General features: G+C 46.9%; 1 protein-coding gene across 2 annotated transcripts in view; it reads left to right on the forward strand.

The window, feature by feature from the left end:
* The window catches only part of CD81 (CD81 molecule), a 97,664-nt gene that overhangs the window by 63,250 nt on the left and 19,532 nt on the right, over positions 1–14,882 (forward strand). For both annotated transcript variants that reach the window (XM_019476857.2, XM_006271192.4), the window contains exons 3-4: positions 3,488–3,585; positions 12,892–12,966. In XM_019476857.2, the coding sequence (XP_019332402.1) occupies positions 3,488–3,585; positions 12,892–12,966 (173 nt within the window). The remainder of the gene's footprint in view (positions 1–3,487; positions 3,586–12,891; positions 12,967–14,882) is intronic.

Raw genomic sequence — 14,882 nt, forward strand, 5'->3', positions numbered from 1 at the left:
GTCATGAGGTGTGAACCACTTTAGAAATGTTAAGGCAAGTGAGATGGGGGAAAAAAACATTAAATGTCTCACTAGGTCATTTAGTGGTAAAGTACATTTAGTGTTTAGGTGAGGCTAATTTGAGACGAGATAGAGCTTAGAGATACAGAGTAGGCGTACAGTAAATTCCACTTTATAGAATTGCTGGTTAATAGAATCAACCACTTATTCAAATCAATACGGGAAAACCAAAACCATTTGCATATTATTACATGTAAAAATCGCTCCTATTAGAATCACGGTTTTCGGTTTTTGGAATGTTTTACCGAGAAACCTGGGGATTTTGCAGTTTTGTGAGAAGCTCTCTGCAGGCTGGCAGAGTTCCAGCCTGCAGGGGCCGGAAGGGAGCGGGAGGAGGGTGGTTAGGCAGAGGGCACCATGTGCATGTATGTGTTATGGCCAGGCCATATGCATTTCCTGGAGCCGTGCTTATGGCTCCAGGCAGTCTGGAGAGCAGCTCTCACAGGTAAATGGGGGGCAGGGGTTGAGCTCCCATAGGGGGAGGTAGGGAGTTGGCTAGGGCTAGGGTCCCAGCAGGGAGTGGGACGGGACCATGGGCTCAGTAGCTTTGAGGGGCACAAGCCGGCGCCGCTGCCCTCACTGCCCACACCTACCCCCACCCCCACCCCGTGCATGGGTCTGGGGGGTGCAGGTCCCCCCTTCCCTTTCGGGAGTGCGCTGGGGAGCTGACCCCATCCTCCATACCCGAGCCTGCAGCGGGCCGCAGCAGCAGGTGGGGAGCTGAGCTCCACTCCACTGCAGCAGCCGCTGCCTCCTGCTGGGGGAAGGGGGCTATGGACCTGGGTCCATAGCTCTTGCAGCTGGGGTCCCCTTCTGGCAGAGATTGGGGGCCAGGAGGCTGTGGGTGGGGGTGAGGTGCACCACCAGGGCTGGAGGGGCTGTGTGGGGTGGTAGGGAGTGAATATCTGTGTTCTTAAAAACAAAAAAAACAAAAAAACGGGTCTCCTTTTAATGAAATCAGCTGGTTAATAGAATCAAATCACCATTTCCCAAAGTGATTCCAATAAAAGGAATCCACTGTAACACCTATTAGGAATGCCTTTATTTTTTCCCCTCATGTAGTAAATCTGGATTCATCTAGGAATATTTGCTCTTCTGCCTTGAACTACAATTCATGCTGCCTAGCCCATTTGTAGACAAACTAAAATAAGAACTCTTAAAACGTGGGTGAAAAGTCCCTTTCCCTAACAAGGTGGCCCCCTGCTAGAGGCTTTTTAAAACTTTAGTACTTAGAAATGTTTGGATTAATTTGCTTTCAAATATCAGTAAGATTGTCATGCATTTAAATAACCATGCACTTTATAAATATTTAATCAGCTGCTTGATATACTTTATCTGTATTGTCTGGTCATTTGTATCTTTCCTCTGTTTCATTATCACATTTGTTATCAAAATGTATCTATTAGCTACATTTATGTTTACAAGTACATTTTGAATTGTACATTTGAATTTGAAATTTTGAATGGGAATTTGAAATTTTGAAAATGTAACATTGTGAATTTTGGTAAAACTAGCTCCTCGGCCATTTCTTGGTCTCAGACTGTATCTAAAAGTCAACAAGTGCTTAATTTCTCAAACTAATATAGCACTGTCAAAGTTGTCTGGAAGCTTTTTAGGGTATTTTCCTGACTTCTGATTGCTTTTGATTTTTTTCCAAAGATTTACTTCATTTGAAGCACTTGATTCTAGTGGCTTCTTCTGGGCATATTTCTCTGTCTTAAATTTCAGTAAAATCTACAAAACTAAGCCCAGTTTCAAGTTACTAGCTTCAAATGTTTTTTTGACACGTGTGTTCTTTATGGAGATGCATATTTTTTTTCCACAATAAAATGATCAAATAAATTCAGATTTTGAAGGTTGCCACACACTAGAGGCTGGGTGATAACTGCAAACATGGCAAGGTGTCTGGGGCAGCTGCCACACCCAGAGCAGCAGCGACCTCCAGTTGCCACTACTAGCACAATTTGTGCAGATGCAAAAACTGGCAGCTGTTTTGTTTTTCTTCTTGTGCCTTCACCTCTGTCTCCTCCCCACAAGTCAGGGGCAGCTGCCATGGTTGCCCCACCCTAGTTACACCACTGCTACCCACACTGAAAAAAACCAAACATTTACCCATGGAGGTAACATCTTATTCTTAAAGGGGGCTAATAGGAATGGCTTGAAATGGAAATTTATACTTGGACTCAGTTTTTATTATGTGTAGGCAATTCCAGTATTCTTGCAAGTAAGGTATTGATAAAAGTGAAGAGAGCCAGGTGTGGAGAGAGTAGGGGTGCCGCGATAGAGATTTTTTGGGGGCCGATACTGATAGCTGATTTTTAAGGAGGCATATTGGCCGATACCGATCCGATTTCTGATGCACAGCCTGGCAGCTTGAAGAGCAGTGTCCAGCTGGTAAGCCTGTTGTGGTGGAAGGGGAGGAGACAGGTGCTGCCCAGCCAGGGCAGGGAGCGGTGCTGGACAAAGCCCCGGGGGGGGCACGGGGGAGGGGGGCGGCTCCCACTGCTGCACACACCCTGGGAGACCATCATGTGGGGCAGGATGGGCTGCTGCTGCAGGCTCAGGCCAGGGCAGCGCCAGGCTCTTCCCAGCAGGGGGGCTGGGCCAGGCTGTGCTCGGGGCAGGTGGCAGTGGCTTTGGGAGGGAGGCTGCAGGAGAGCTGCAGCTACCCCAAAATTTGCTGTAGCCTCCCCAACCCCCCATCCCAGCTCTGCTGCCCACCACAAGCACAGCCCAGCGCAGTCTAGCCTCTCACTGGGAAGAGCCCAGTGCAGTCTTGGCCTCAACCTGCAGCAGCAGCCCGCCTGATGCAGATCTGGGGCACGTGCCTTCCTGGGGTGCGCACAGAGGCAGGAGCCACCTTCTCCTTCCCGCGCCCCCCAGATAAACCATGGCTCCATCCCCCCGCCCTGCCCTGTCTAGGCAGTGCTTACCCCTGCCCCAGCCCCACTTCCACACCATGGGGGCCTCGATCTTCTCCCCTGCCATGCGTCTTCCCTTCTCCCTCCCCTTCTACCACAACAGACTTACCAAATGGACACAGCTCTCAAGCTGTCGAGCTGTGCTCCTCACTGCCTATGTGCTACACTGCAGCTGCGCGCATGTACAGGGCATTTATCAGCCACGTTATTGGCCACAGCAGGCAAAAAAAGCCAATTTCTGATACCGTCAATTTTCTTTATGTCAGTGCCAATCCGATATCAGACTGATGTATCAATGCACCTCTAATAGAGAGAGCACTACATCTCTGCTTAGGATAGCACAGACTGGAATTATGTCATCTGCTACCTTTGCCATGCGTAAATCACAGACATCCAAACCCAGAAATTAATTCTCATTAGGAGCCATCCTGTCTGGTCAAGGGCTAGAATATTTCAGCTGCGAGTTCTTTATTAACATGATTGCCCTGTCTGTCTCTCCCTTGCAGGGATTTACATCCTGATTGCTGTTGGTGCAGTGATGATGTTTGTGGGGTTCCTGGGATGCTATGGCGCTATTCAAGAGTCACAGTGCCTTCTGGGAACGGTAAGAGACAAATTTTGAACACCCTGTGACACCAGGCAGATCTTCCCAAGGCTCAACAAAGTTAGTCGTTGAAAGCTGGACTGAATGGTGCTCAGGGAAGTGCCATGTAGAGGAAGACTGCCATACTGGCATGTGGATATAACTAGTGAAAGCTCTAATTTTCTGTGAAGATGATGGGAATTTAACCCTTCGAGTACTGCCTCGGAGGGTATAGAGCTCATTTTGTTATCTGAGCACAGGTACATTCTCCCTGAATACCTCTTACCTCACCCCCAAGCCTTTTAGAACAGACATTCCCTGTGAGTTTTGGCAGCAGAGTCTTTATTACACTCCAGTTGCCCTTAAAGCTTGTATTGGGCAGTTCTGCACTAGCAACCAGAAAGCTGAGGCTGCTGGTACATGCCAGCAAGCCACTGTTTTAATCCCTGGCCTAAAGAAAGGAGCAGGAGCCAGCAGTGGAATAGGAGGATGGAGATAGCAGGCTTCATGGATATTCATTCTCCATCCATTTTAGAATGAGTTGTCTGGCTGTATTTATTTCTCCCGATCAAAGTAGCCTCCAGAATGCTGGAAATTGGTCTCCACTTGACATCTGACTATGGATAATGCAGCTTGCTTAAGAGTGACCTAGTTGTGACCTAACTCGAGGCAGGAAAAGTAGCAGTAGACCTTCTAGCAGTATTGTAATACGGATGTTGGGTAAATGCTGGGAAATCCTTTATTCAAATATAACAGGTATTGTTGGCTTGAGCCAAGGACTCAGATTCTTGGCAGGTTTTATTCTTCACATTTGAACATACTGCACAGGGAGCTCCAGGCCCACAAAGTGTTCTTGTCTCCACTCATCTTTCCCTCTGACCTTCCTCTTCCTGTCTGTCAGCTATGGAAACACGGTAAGGATTTAATGTCTAAACCTTGCCTAAGTGTTTTAGATGCATGGGAAGCCATTACCACTTCTTTCTTTTATACTTACTCCCTTATGCATCTACCAAAAGAGGAAGCTTCATAGTAGAGTCCTAGTGAAAAAAAAAAATTGGAGATCTCTTAAGAGATTGACGTAAGCAAATCTTAATACTTGGAGAGGAAGTTTATTTTGGATCACTTCCCCCCCCCCCCCCAAAAAAAAAATTAGGTGTCCAACTTCCTGTATCTGCAAATAGACTATTCCCTAACATATTCAGCCCATTCTTTTGGCATGTCGGCACTTCTACAATCTAGATCTGCAATGTCATTAGAAAATGAAAAATAAGAGAGGAAAGCAGGAACTACCTCAAATTTCTTTGAACTTCCAAGTCTCAGTCTGCATTCAATCCAGTGCTGTAATGGACTCTAGTTGGAGAATTTCCAATGCTCGAGTGTCTCTCTGGATTTCCTGAAGTACTCCACAGTGCGCTTTGAGGTGTATGGGGGGTATTCTTTGTATTCTGGGAAAGAAACCCGTTCTACTTTGAGCCCACCCCCAGGTGCCGTCTCTTTAATTTGTGTATGTCCTCAAAAAAGCACAGGGAAGGCCTCCATTTAGCAGGAACAGGGCAGTCCCAGTGGCTTAAAAATGAGTTCCATCCTTGAATGCAGTAGGCTAGACTTCAGTCTGTTAAGCCAAAGGAGAGGTGTTTTATGAGAATCTACAAGCAAGGGATTAAAAACTAAAGGGTAGTAGTTTTAGGGAAGACCATTTTAAATGAGGATTCCCACCCTTATTAACTTGATTACTTCCCACTCAACCCTTACAAGAAGCCTATTTCAAATGTATTCCAGTGGCCTGGGCTTTCAGCTCCTTACCTCCATTAAAAAGGCAATATTGTGTCTGATTTACCACTTACACAGTTGGTACTGCATACTTTATAAGAGCACAGCATAGACATAAAAATATTGGACTAGAAGGGGCCTCATGCATCAAGTGCAATTTTCTGTGTTCACAAGTAGTCTCTAACCCAAGTAATCCCCAGAGCATCACTTCAAACCCATGCCTTCTGCTCTCCTCCTGCAAAGAGGAGTGAGTGTCTAGGGACAGCTGGCTTGTGCGCTTTGTTATAGCTGAAATCCTGGGGCTCCTATACACATCCAGGGAGGTTGTTTTGATGCGCTGTAATTTGTCGCGTGGTGCAGATTCAATTAATCAAGTCTGCTGGAGTGTGGTAATTACTACGTTCCAGCAACTTTGTGCAAAGTGTTCTGAGTTACAGCGTTGCCTCAAACCAAACAGAAGTTCACTGTTTGTTTCAGGAAGAGGGGAATCTAGCTGGGGCCTGGGAGCCTGCAGCCAGATTCCCGTAGCAATGGCCAGGCTGTCTATCTGTGCTCTCTTTTCAGAATGGGAGGGGGAAAGGCAGTGGAGAGAGCTCATTCTTGGGGCTCCCCAACTGGTGCTGAAGGGTGGGGTAGGTGAATTGGAGCCCCTGGGGGTGGCAGGGTAGGGAGCACAGATGGATAGCCTGGCCATTGCTTTGGGAACCTGGCTGCAGGCTTTCATCCTAGCGACAGGCTGGGAGCTGTGCAGACACAAGTTACAGAAGACAAAAGATGCTACATTTTGTAACATCTTTATCTGATCCTTCACACCAGGGGTCAGATTTTGACCCAATCGGCCATTTTTTAAGCTGTTTGCAGCCATGCACTTGTGTTTGGTCACAGCTATAAACTGCTTTCTGTGGCCAGATCAGGGAAAAAATTGTCACTCCTGTCTGCACCCTAATAATAGCATGACTTAATACTTTTTACTATTAAACTTCAATCCATTTTTTATATTACATTCCACAAAATTATCTCAATCCTCCTGTATAATAATTCAGTCCTTTTCTGCAAAGCAGTTTGCACCATTGTTAGTGTCATCTGCAAATTTTTTAAAGGTACTTTTAAGTCCAAGGTTGCTGATAAAAAGGTTAAACAGGACAGGCTCTAAGAGCAAACCTTGAAGAACATCACTAGATGTTGTGGTCAAATACATATTTATTTGCATACCACTTACACCTTTTCCACAAAAATCAGCCCTCCAAAATAGAGGGGTGCTTCTTAAGCGGGGGGCAGGAATTATTCCTGCTTGGGGACACTAATGGATGCCATCACAGCCACAGTTTTTAACACTTTCACAGCTGCTGCCAAATTGACAGTAGCTTTTGATTGAGCAGCCAGGCTGAGCAGTGAAGCTGAAGAATGTACTCTGTTCGTGCAGTCAGCATTCAGCCATGACTCTGGGGGAAAAAATATTTCATTTTGCCCTAGCAAAATAAGGTTTGTGCTTTTATTTCATTTGGGAGGAGGCACATGTGGTATGCAAGAAAATACAGCAACTTTCCTTTCAAAATAATCTGTTGTAGTCTCCCTTCAAGCCAACTGATTCCTTATCCACCTCATAATTACAGCATCAATCCCTGTCCTTTTGAGTTTGGCCAGTAATTTCCCACGAGGCACAGTATCAAAAGCTTTGCTTAGATCTAGATAAATTATGTCCACTGCATTGCTCTTATTCAAGAAATCCATTATCTTGTCATAGAAGGATATTAAACTAGTCTGACACAGTTATTCTCTGATAAACCGATGTAGTGTTTTGTCCCATTTTCCATTTCCTTCCGCATCTGTACCCATTCTTTCCTTTGGCACCTGTTCTAAGATTTTACCCACTGGTGTCAGGCTAACAGATCTATAATTGACTGGCTCATTCTTTATCCCTTTTATAAAAATTTAGGCACTGTATTTGCTATTTTCCAGTCATAGGGGACTCCTAGAGTTGATAGGATGGAGCAAGTACCTTCCCTGTTACCTCTTCCTGATCATGTAGGTGGTTGGCAAAAGGATACAGAAAAAGGGGGAAAGGGGTAGGGCCTGAGACTCTCAGCCAGCCAGGGCTTGGCTCAGGCTAACTTTCCCTCCTGGAGCCTTTGAGGTATGTGAGGCTTGCAGGGGGCCGGAGGCCAGCTGGGGACCCCCTCCAGCAGAGCTAGGGTAGGGAGGTAGGGGGCTGTGGGTTGGGGATGGGGGGCACCAACAGGGCTGGAGAGGGGGGCTGTGGGAAAAGCCTGTGGGGTGGGTGGGTGGGGCAGGGGTGTGTGTATGAGGGCTGAGGGAGCAGCGAGGTGTCCATGGGAAGCCCCACATGGAGGGCCATCCTGGGCTGATGGCGCATGGACCAGGAGCTGTGTGCCATTGAGCTTGCCCATGGAGGCATGGAGTTCCACACCTTGCGGTCAGGCAGGCTCCGTGCCTCCATGGGTGGTGTCCCGCTGGAGTGCTGGAAGCCCCATGTGGAGGCACCAAGCCTAACCAGCCTGATAGTGCACAGTTCCTGCCTACAGTGCTGCAATCTGCACATGCTGACACAGGATCAGCCTGGTCTGTTGCAAAGGTGCACGCCAGCAGGCTGGGCCAGCTCTGTGCCAGCATGTACAGCCCCTGGGACTCTATCAGCCAGAGGCCCGCACCTCCAGGAGCTCTGCCTGCAGCAGCCATGAGCACCTGGAGGGCCCACTGCCTGCAGCTGCTGTGCCCCTGGCCAAACAGCACACACACACCCACACTCGCCCCACATTCCTTCACACATCCCTACAAACCCCACACCCACCCACAAACTCCACACCGCTTCACAACTCCCCCCACACCACCCACATATCCACATACTGCCATACCCATACTCCCCACACCCCTTCACAACTAACCCCACAAATCCCATGCCCTCCCACAACCCCTCCAACACACCCACACCTTCACAAATCCCCCCCCCACACACCCCATACCCACCCCCTTTTGCATGCAGGTACCATGCAAAGTACCTGCATATATTTCTAAAGAAGGTTCAAATAGTGTTATATTTAATTTGTAAAAGAAAAAAGTAATTCATTTTGCATAATTTTGAGTTGTTTTGTGCATAATTCCTTGGGGTGTACAGAGTAGTCTCAGCAGGAATGCTGGTTTTCCATAATGAAAAACCCAAAATCAAATGCCAAAGTATATATGTATTTAGAATTTATTTTTTTATAATGACTGAGGCACTGGTAGGCTTCCCAATTATTTTAAACCTATAAATATATCAATAAAACATTGTGTTCAACTGTATACTGTATGTAACACACTCTCTCTCTCTCTCTCTCTCTCTCTCTCTCTCTCTCTCTGTGTATATATATATATATATATATATATATATATATATATATATATACATAGTGACCTTTCATTTTAATCATGGATTTTGGGGTTTTAGAGAATTTGCAATTTTTAATTGGAGAATCTGCAATTTTTGTATCGGGCAACCAGTATCTCTGGTGATTAGGAACAGTCAGCATGGATTCACCAAGAGCAAGTCATTCCTGACCAACCTGATTGCTTTCTATGATGAGATGACAGGCTCTGTGGATGCGGGGAGACCAGTGGATGTGGTATACCTTGACTTTAGCAAGGCTTTTGATACAGTTTCCCACAACATTCTCGCAAACAAGCTAAGGAAGTACAAATTGAATGAATGGACTGTAGGGTGGATAAAAAAAAAATGGCTGGATGTAGTCAATGGCTAGATGTCTAGTTGGCAATTGGTATTAAGTGGTGTGCCCCACGGGTTGGTCCTGGGGCTGGTTTTGTTCAATATCTTCATCAGTGACCTGGAAGATGGCATAGAGTGCACCCTCAGCAAATCTGCAGATGACACCAAGCTGTGGGAGAGTAGTAGATACACTGGAGGTTAGGGCTAAGATTAAGAGAGACCTTGACAAATTGGAGGATTGGACCAAAAGAGATCTCATGAGGTTCAATAAGAAGTGCAAAGTCCTGCACTTAGGACAGAACACTCCCATGTTGTGGGTACAGGCTGGGGGACCAACTGGCTAAGCAGCGGCTCTGCAGAAAAGGACCTGGAGGTTACAGTGGACAACAAGCTGAATATAAGATAACAATGTGCCCTTTTTGAGAAGAAAGCTAATGACATCCTGGGCTGCGTTGCTGGGAGTGTTGCCAGCAGATCAAGGGATGTGATTATTCCCCTCTGTTCAGCACTGGTGAGGCCACATCTGTGTCCAGTTTTGGGCCCCCCACTACAGAGAGGAGAGAGTCCAGCGGAAGCCAGTGAAAATGTTTAGGGAGCTGGAGAACATGATTTATGAGGAGAGGATGAGGGAGCTGGGCTTATTTAGTCTAGAGAAGAGAGGAATAAGAAGGGATTTAATAGCAGCTTGCAGCTACCTGAAAGGTGTTTTCCAAAGAGGATAGAGCTAAACTGCTCTTAGTTATGGCAGATGACAGAACAAAAAGCAATGGTCTCAAGTAGCAGCAAAGGAAGTTTAGGTTAGATATTAGAAAAAAATACTTTCTTACTAGGAAGGTAGTAAAACATTGGAACAGGTTACCCAGAGAAGTTGTGGACTCTCCATCCTTGGAGGTTTTTAAGACCCGGCTAGACAAAGCTTTGATTGAGATGAGCTGGTTGGGGCTGGTCCTGCTTTGAGCAGGGGGTTGGAATAGATGTCCCTCTGAGGTCCCTTCCCACACTAATTTTCTATGATTCTGTGAATCACAGAAATGTGCAAGTTGACCCTCATGTCTGAACTGATAGTGTGTTTATCCCATGTTGTTGCAGCTTTACAGGATTATTTTGCTCTGAAGAAGAAACAGGTTGGAGCCCTAGTGCCCAGCCATCTCTGGCAAGACAGTGGGTGTACGTGTAGTCCAATGAATAGAGCACTGGAGTAGAACTGGAGGAAGCCATTCCTCTACTCCCCTGCCACTGACCTGCTTGGTGAACGAAGGCAAGCCATTCAATATCTGTTCACCGCTGTTCCCACATTTGTGCAAGAGGAACAGTGATTGTTTTTGCAATGGATATGGGATCTGTGCATGAAAATATCAGTAACAGTGTTGTATTAGCGAGACTGGAAGGCCACTATAGCAGGGGTAGCCTCATTTTGAGGGCCTTATTGAGTATGAGATGGCGGTGTCAGATGGACCTTGCCAAAGCAAAGGACTATAGGACTTGAATTACCCCTGGTCTCCCTTTAAACTTTAGAAGGAGATTTTAGTAGGTAGGCATCTGAATGTACAGCAGCTGAATGTACTTGAGGCCCAATAGTGAAACCACTGGCTTTGGGAGAGATCAGTAGTACTGTCTGTGTGCTTTCTTTCCTTTTGCCTTTGCCTACCAGAGAAAGCTATAGGTGCTTTGTATTAGTACCTCCTAAGTAGTGGTTGATACTTCTGCCATGTTGTGTTACTTTGACTGTTTAGAGGCCAAGTATTAACCTCCCTAGGAAATGAAGCTATTTCCCCTCCCATGACCACAGTTCCCTAAGTTGAGTAAGGGAATGAGGGTTTATCAGAAATATTTGTTACAAAGGCTGGGAGATGGAACTGTTGAATGGCTAGTAATGATAGAAATGACTTACAAAAATATTCTTTCATACAATGGACTTACCTACAGGATGGCTGGGTGGGAGGGAGGTTTGCGTCATCTCACTACATGAGTCTTTGTGCAACACCGACTGCAGTTGCCAAGTTCCACTCGGGGACAACCTTGGTGTTGAGTGTGTTCAGCCTAGATTCTGGATGGGTGGCAACTCCACTTGGATTTCCAAATGTTCAGTCAAGAACATGGGCAGAAATTGTATCTTTCCACAAACGTGATTAAGAATGCATTTTAAGGACAGTGGTCACAAATGTAAGCCATAGTGTCTGATGTAGGAATTACAACAGCCTTTCAGCATTTGTTTTTTAATTACCATATTTAATTCCAAATTGAGGTTTCCCCTCCCTGCCATTTACCATGGGGAAATTACAGCCCCTCATCTGGGAATCAGAGTACAAGGTGGCAGGGGCCAGGCAGCAGCTTTGGCCCAAACTCTGAGTCAGCTGGAACCTAAGTGGCTCTCTGTTCCCCATCATTCCTCCTCTGCAGCCTTGGGCCCCTACCATCCCCTGTCTCAGCTCCCCTGTTGCTGCTTCCCTCCCACCCTGCAGACCTTTGCTTCAGCGGCTGGGGTTGTGCTCGTTGCCCAGGCTGCAGTGGGGATACAGCCTGCTGGTGGTGCAGGTGTGGTGGGGACAGCAGGCAAGGGGTGGAGGCTTTGAAGATGAGGGAAAGGGGACAGGAACCAGAGGCTATGGGTTGGCAGGCATGAGGCAGGGGAGATGGGAGGCAGGGGGCAAGTTTTCACTGTTTTTTTGACTACAGAAAAATAACAGGGCAAATTCTCTCTTGCAAATAACTCAGAAAAACCATATCAGGCCCTAATGTTTTTGATGCTGTGATTTCCTATTTGTAATCTCTGGGTTTATCTTGCATGCCATATTTGCCCACCTAACTGTGCTAACATTTGGTGGCACCTTTAAAAGATCTCATGATACCTAAGGGTTCCATAGCACCCTGGTTGAGAATCACTGCCCACCATATTCTTTCACAAACATATTCACCCATCTTCTTTGAATTTATAGGAGAAATATTTGTAGATAAACTTTTCCCAGAGGAGAATCAGTCTAAGGACAGCAGAGTTAGCTGTGGGACGTGATCACAGCTCTCTTCTTCCCTTGCTTTCCCTGCAGGAATGGTGTTGGAAATCCTACTAGCTGGTCCTTGACTCCTAATGAATGTGATTTTTAGCTTCTCTTTTATGAGTAATAAAGTCTCCCAGAGCCAGACTGGAAAACTGAACACACCATCACCAGGTGTTACTGGAATCCAGAAGGAAAGAGAGGTTCCAGCTTGTTGGGGTTGGAGAGAATGAGTAGCATATTCAATTTACAGATTAACATGGCATGTCTGTGTTCCTGCTTATGCAAAAAAAAAATGCAGCAGCTTTGCAGGGCTTTGAATGCTGATAGCCATCTATACATCACACACTGACACACCGTTTCTCATCAGATGAAATATGCCAGAATGGAGCTAGTAGTACCTGAGTAGCTGTGTCAAAGGAGACAGCTTGCCCAAAATATCCCCATAACCCTAGAAGGATAATCTGTCTTCCAGTGGAGCCCCCCACCCCAGTTGCCCTATTGACACATCTCTGCTAATCTCTCCACGGTCCACACCAGCCTGATGACTAGTGGAATTGTTCAAGGGGTTTTTCCTGCCTGGGCTGTGCATGGAACAGGATAGTAAAAATAATGGGTTGATGGGCATAGGTATGAGTATGTGTGGAGGGGAGGGGGCTTCTCTCACTGCTGCCATAAAACACCAAATCCTGTTGCCTTCCTGATCCATTGAGCTATATTTACTTTTGTGGGATGATTCTGTTGCAAACTCTTTATCCAATGAAACCATAGGCTTCCATCCCCAAATCCTCTCTTTCTCCTGTTGTCAAGCCTATTAGTATCCTCTTCCTGATCTCTTCACAGTTCTTCACTTGCCTGGTGATCCTGTTTGCTTGTGAAGTGGCTGCTGGAATCTGGGGATTTGTCAACAAAGACCAGGTAAGAGCAAACCCTGAAACCTTTCTCTCTGTGTGATCATGTGCTTGTGTAGGACTGTGCTGTGGTTCTGCCCCAGCTGGCAGAAGGGTGGCTTTCAGTTTAAGGCATTAAAGAAGACTTGAGACCAGGAACTGAACCATCACCAAAGGTATATGATCTTGGGCAAATCACTTAACCTCTCTATGCCCCAGTTATTTAATATAACATTATCCTTGTTTGATCTTGCCCTACAGAGAGTGTCCCTCACTATGAGTCAGCATACAGTGCCTAGAACAGTGCCCTGGTCTCTGCTTACCACTGTAGCATCAGTAACACAATGAATGGGACCCTTGCACAGCCTCACACCTGGGTGTGCAAAGATGAATATCAGTGAACCCTAGGACAAAGCATGAAGCAAAGTTCTTGCATCTTGCTTCCAACTTAGGCTGATAGCCTGGTAAAGGTGCATGATTACCCCAAAAAATGGGATTGAGTGTATCATTTGTTCCTCAAAAGGGTTGTGTTACATGTTCTAGATTATTCTGAAGCTTAGACCACATTGTTGTTGACTTGCTTGCTGCGTGAGTGGAGATCTGCCACCCTGGCAGCTGATGGCCCCCTCCAGGGTCCAGCCATCTGCTGGCTCTTTCCTGGCCCCAATGTCACCTCCAGTCTCTCACTGCCATGACTGCCATTACCGTGGTTTGTTGGGGATGCAGTCCCTGAGGTCAGGGGGCTTCATTGGTCACCTTGATGCTCAGCTCTACCTTCACAGCCAGGGTCACCCTACCTGGGGCCTGTGCTTCCCCCTCGAGTGCTTTCCTTTTACGGGACTGCTCCCTCAAGTTTCTAAGCACCTGTTGGGACCTCAGCTGCCACAGTCTTGGCACTCTTTTGCTCTGGCTGCACCCTCAGCCTTGGTCTGCTGCCTAAAACCTCAACTCCCAGGCATGATCCCTGACTTGACAACAGCCCCTCCTGGGGCTCCAGTTGCATCCTCCCAAACTCAGCCTCTCCAGCATGGGGCTAGCTTTCTGCTGTTCACCAGAGCACCCCAGGGGAAAACCAGGAGCAACAGTCATAAACTAGAAGAAGGTTTCAGACTGGATATAGGGAAAAACTTCTTCACGGTTTGTGTGACCAGACCCTGGGATAGACTTCCAGTGGGGGTGGTGCAGGCACCTACCCTGGAGATCTTCCAAGGAGACTGGACGCACACCTTGCTGGAGTTATTTTGACCCCAGCAATCTTTCCTGCCCAGAGCATGGGGGCTGGACTAAGTGCTCTCACAAGGTCCCTTTCAGCCCTAAACTTCTGTGAATCTGAATCTGCTCTCCTAGCCACTTCTACCCCTGTAGCCACTAGAGGACTAAGTCCTCCAGTCTCAAGCAAAAAGTCTCCCTCACTCAGGGTTAATGTTATCCACAGGCCATACCTCCCTTGAAGCCGTCTTACCCCAGCTGCCCTAGGTGTCTGTCTGTCTGTCTGACTCTTTTGGGAGTTCCTCTCCCTGCTGCCTGCAGGGCCAGACTCCCCCTTGCATGGTCAGAAACTGGGTTTATATGCACGAGCCCAGCCTTCTTCTAGCCATGTAACCACATCTCCTGCACCCAGGGTCCAGGTGCAGGGAATTGCCTCATTGAGCGCCTAGCCTTTCTAGTCTTTGGCTCAGTCCACATATGCAGCTACTCCTTCCTGCCCTTGCTTTCCCCAGGTTTCCTATCTTCCCCCACTTTTAGGGGTTCCCTGTTACAGGGAGCGTGAGGTGTGAAGGCAGTATCCATTTGTAGATGCAGTGTAATAGTCATTCCCACTGGGGCTGAGAACAGGAGTTCTGTTAAATCTTCCTAGACGGCTTTAGCCTGAAACCCAGATATTTAGATGCGTCTTGAGGAGCCTGGAATGAAGGACAGGGCTCTGAATCCTTTCCTTTTGCT

This window comes from Alligator mississippiensis, chromosome 2, assembly GCF_030867095.1.
Source record: "Alligator mississippiensis isolate rAllMis1 chromosome 2, rAllMis1, whole genome shotgun sequence".
NCBI lineage: Eukaryota > Metazoa > Chordata > Crocodylia > Alligatoridae > Alligator > Alligator mississippiensis.